Here is a 3,539-nt window from a genome sequence, read left to right on the forward strand (position 1 = left end):
TTATGCTGCTTAATGCTCTGTCTTAGTGCACATCCCTTGTAGAATCTAGGTGCATGACTACTGCAGTCTTAAAGGTAATCTCACCTTGTTTACCTAATGAGAAAGAAGGAGAGCATGAAGGTATCTTTGAAAGCATTTTTGGCCTGAAACAGAATCTGAACTTCTCTAAAAAGCACCTTGTTGTGGAGACAAAGGATTCGTTTCCAATCCTCTATTCAAAACCTACAGTGTAACATACATGTGAAGCATGAAAGCTGAGGTTTGGTTAGACTTCCTTGCAGAAACCCCACTTCCAAAGACTGCTTATTCAGCTGTGACGGGGTGGAGTGATGCTCATGAACAGGAGCTGTGCACATGGCTCAGGCAGTGTGAAATGGGAACAGAATAAACTAAAACAACAGCCACAGGAGATCAGGGTCGTTCCTTTGGGGATGAGCTCCAGATCGGTGCCTTTCCATGGAGTGAAGTGCTGCTGCTGCTGGGCCCTCTGGGTTGAATCACCATGGGCAAGCCTTGTTCAATCCTGCAAGCAAAATAGGACATTTTGCAGGCTGGATGTGTTTGCAGCTATTGGAAACGGAGCTGTTATCCCCTCGGGCTGTGTGACTCCCGGGCTGGGACCTTATGCAAGAGCTTACGCATGACTCTGCCCGGCGCCACCCAGAGCGGAGCCCTGCTGCTGATGGATAGATCCTGCCCTCGCAGGGGAGCGTGGTCACTTCTCAGTCCCATGGAGCTTTTTGCAGTGTCAGGGACCAGCTTCCTAAATCCAAGCTGCTCATTCTGCCTCCTGCATCAGGCACAAGCAGGCAGGTAGGGAGGAGGGGGACAGGATGGTGCTGGTGTGAGCATCCGGTTTGTAGGCACAGAGCAGCTCCCAATGTCTTTGGCCATGCGCTAGCTAGAGGCCACAGGTTACACCCTGTGTAAGGTTACCTTAATCCTGGCTGACCCCCCCCCAAACCCTTTAAACCACTGGTGATGGTCCAGACATGTGGCAGAGCTGCATCCACAGCCATGGCCACAAGTGGCCAAGGGGCTCTAGGTTGCAGTTATCTCCTGTGGTGTGCAACTCTGCAGCAGGCTGCTTGTCCTGCCTGGCCACTACTGACCCAGCTCCAGGCTTGAAATAAGGTGCTGGGCTCAGGCTGGATGAGTTAATAACCTTCCAGGCTTCTTCGCCCTTTTGGACCCAATGTACATGCAACATGGTGCTTGCTGAGCAACCTGCAGAGGCTTTGGTCAGACAATCTGTTCAGCCTCTAGTTTCCTCCCTGATGTACAGGTTTGTGTTACTTCTGGCCAGCCCAGAACTTGTTTAGTTAATTGCTTAACAACAAACAAGCATTTCTCTGCTTCCATAAAGTGTAGCTAATCGGACATCGTTCTCTCACATTCCTTGGATTCTTTACGTGGGTCAGTACTATTCCCTCTGCTTGTGCACACCTTTGTTATGTGAAATGACACAGCTTTTGCAGAAGGATGCCCTCCCCTTCTTGCCATGCAAACCAAAATTCTGGATGCCTGTTTGGAGAGGAATCAGAAGCCTGGCTCTGGGCTTTGTCAGTAGGAGCCTGTTTAGTATTCACAAGGCTACCTTGGAAAGCTGCTGTACTGCAAGGTCAGTGACAGAAATGATTTAGTGCAACTTCATCTTGATGCTGCATTAATTAACATCAGCAAATTGTTCAGTGCAATCCCCTCCATCAGTCAGCCCCTGTCTCTCAAGAAAGGCTACATTAGTCCCGAAATTAAATTGCCTATTAGGAACAAAGGTGGTTGATTTAGTATCACCATGGAATGGGTTGGAAGGGCCCTTAAAGCTCCTCCAGCTCCAACCCCTGCCCTGGGCAGGGACACCTTCCACTAGAGCAGGTTGCTCCAAGCCCCTGTGTCCAACGTGGCCTTGGACACTGCCAGGGATGGGGCAGCCACAGCTTCTCTGGGCACCCTGTGCCAGCGCCTCAGCACCCTCACAGTCAGCTCATTATTAGAGACTCCCTAATGTTCAACTCTAAAAGCCAGGATTACATGGAAGATTATTTTGGTGAAGGAAAAGAAGGTGATCCTTTCAAGCTCAGCTGTTAATGGAGCTTCTCAACTAACAGGGCTGCTGTGGTAGATGTCCCCACTGACCTAGGAGATGGTGCAGGTTGGAAGGGATTGACAGGTCCTCCCATGACACCCATCCCAGTCTGAATGTTCTCTGGAAGACTTTGTATGTACTTGTTGCACTGGAAGCACTTGCAAAAAATCGCATCTCGTGTGGGTCCTGGGTTGCAAGAGGCACAAGTACCTGGTTCAGACTCATCATTTGCAATGCTCAGCTGTCTGGGTCACCCCCACTGCTCAAGTCAAGACATACTGAAGGTTTAAACTCATTACTTAGCATCACCAGAGCTTTGACTGCAACATCACTCTGTATAACAAAGTTATTTTTGGATCATATACAAGTTTATTACAGAAATAAACAACCTTTGTCATAAAAGGTGTGCAGCGTCAATGTTGACAGCATCAGCTGGGTCTGAAAGATGCAAGGAGAGTTTGAAAGGGACTGAAATAGTCTTGTCTCAGCCTTGCATCTCTGCTTTTGGGCAGCACTCCTGGGTCTGCCACCAACACAACCTGTTGCTTCTTAATTATCACTTCCCAACGAAGATGGATGTTTGTGTCTAAGTGCTACATCCAGGGGCTGGATGTGAGTGTAGCCTCGCAGTGGATGGGAATCCAGCCAGCCTCTGAGGAGCACTTGTGCATGGGGAGCATCATTGTGTCCCCTCCATTGCCCATGGGTCTGATGGGTTTGATTGTGGCAGTGGTGGCTTTGGGGAGGCAGTTGCATGGGGCAGGTGAGTGCCCAGGCCTCAGAGGCTTTCATAAAGTTAATAGAAGACCATAAAATCCTAAAGGAGCAGCCTGGAGTCCTGCAATTCTTCCCAGAGAGGCTTTATCCACGGGTAATGCCTTTTAAAATAAGTCAAACCCCTAATTCCATGTTTCAACGAATCCCCAAACGTGTTAAAGACCTTGTAGGAGAATATGCTCCATCCACATGCTGAGTGATGCTTTATATAAATAGCTCCTGTACACTTGCTATGTACAAAATGTTATGTACATGTGGTGGCACTTCATTCGGTGATGCTCCAAATAGCTCTCGTGGTACCTCTTCCCAAGGTGCTGAGGTGGGAGATCACAGCAGAAGGTGATTATGGTTGTGCTGCCTGAGGACAGGCAGTGAAAGCAGCTGGATCTGAGATGGGGAAAGGCCCTTTTCCAGCAGCCCCATTGTCCAAGGAGCTATTCCTTCAGCAGACCAAGCTTCTTCAGCGCCTCTCGCCGGTTCTCATCTGTTGCACCCTTGGGGGAGATCTTGACACTGACCGAGGAGCGGGGTGGCCTGGGGAAGCTCTGCAGCGGGTGGGACCGCCGCTTGCTGCTCTTCTCCTGCTCCACCTGCCCCGGCTCCTTCAGACCAGCAAAGTCCTTCCCTGTCCCAAGGGACACGGGCCTGGGGCGGCTGCTCCTGAGGAAGCTCGGAG

General features: G+C 50.0%; 1 protein-coding gene across 1 annotated transcript in view; it reads right to left on the reverse strand.

Annotated features, from left to right (window-relative positions):
• Positions 1-3,297: 3,297 nt before the first annotated feature.
• LOC104412618 (chromosome unknown open reading frame, human C1orf116) overlaps positions 3,298-3,539 on the reverse strand; it is a 3,446-nt gene continuing 3,204 nt past the window's right edge. The window contains exon 5 of the mRNA XM_010023374.1: positions 3,298-3,539. This exon is cut by the window's right edge and continues 541 nt beyond it. Coding sequence (XP_010021676.1) covers positions 3,298-3,539 — 242 coding nt within the window.

The sequence above is a fragment of the Nestor notabilis genome, unplaced genomic scaffold, assembly GCF_000696875.1.
Source record: "Nestor notabilis isolate BGI_N333 unplaced genomic scaffold, ASM69687v1 scaffold17741, whole genome shotgun sequence".
Taxonomy (NCBI): Eukaryota; Metazoa; Chordata; class Aves; order Psittaciformes; family Psittacidae; genus Nestor; species Nestor notabilis.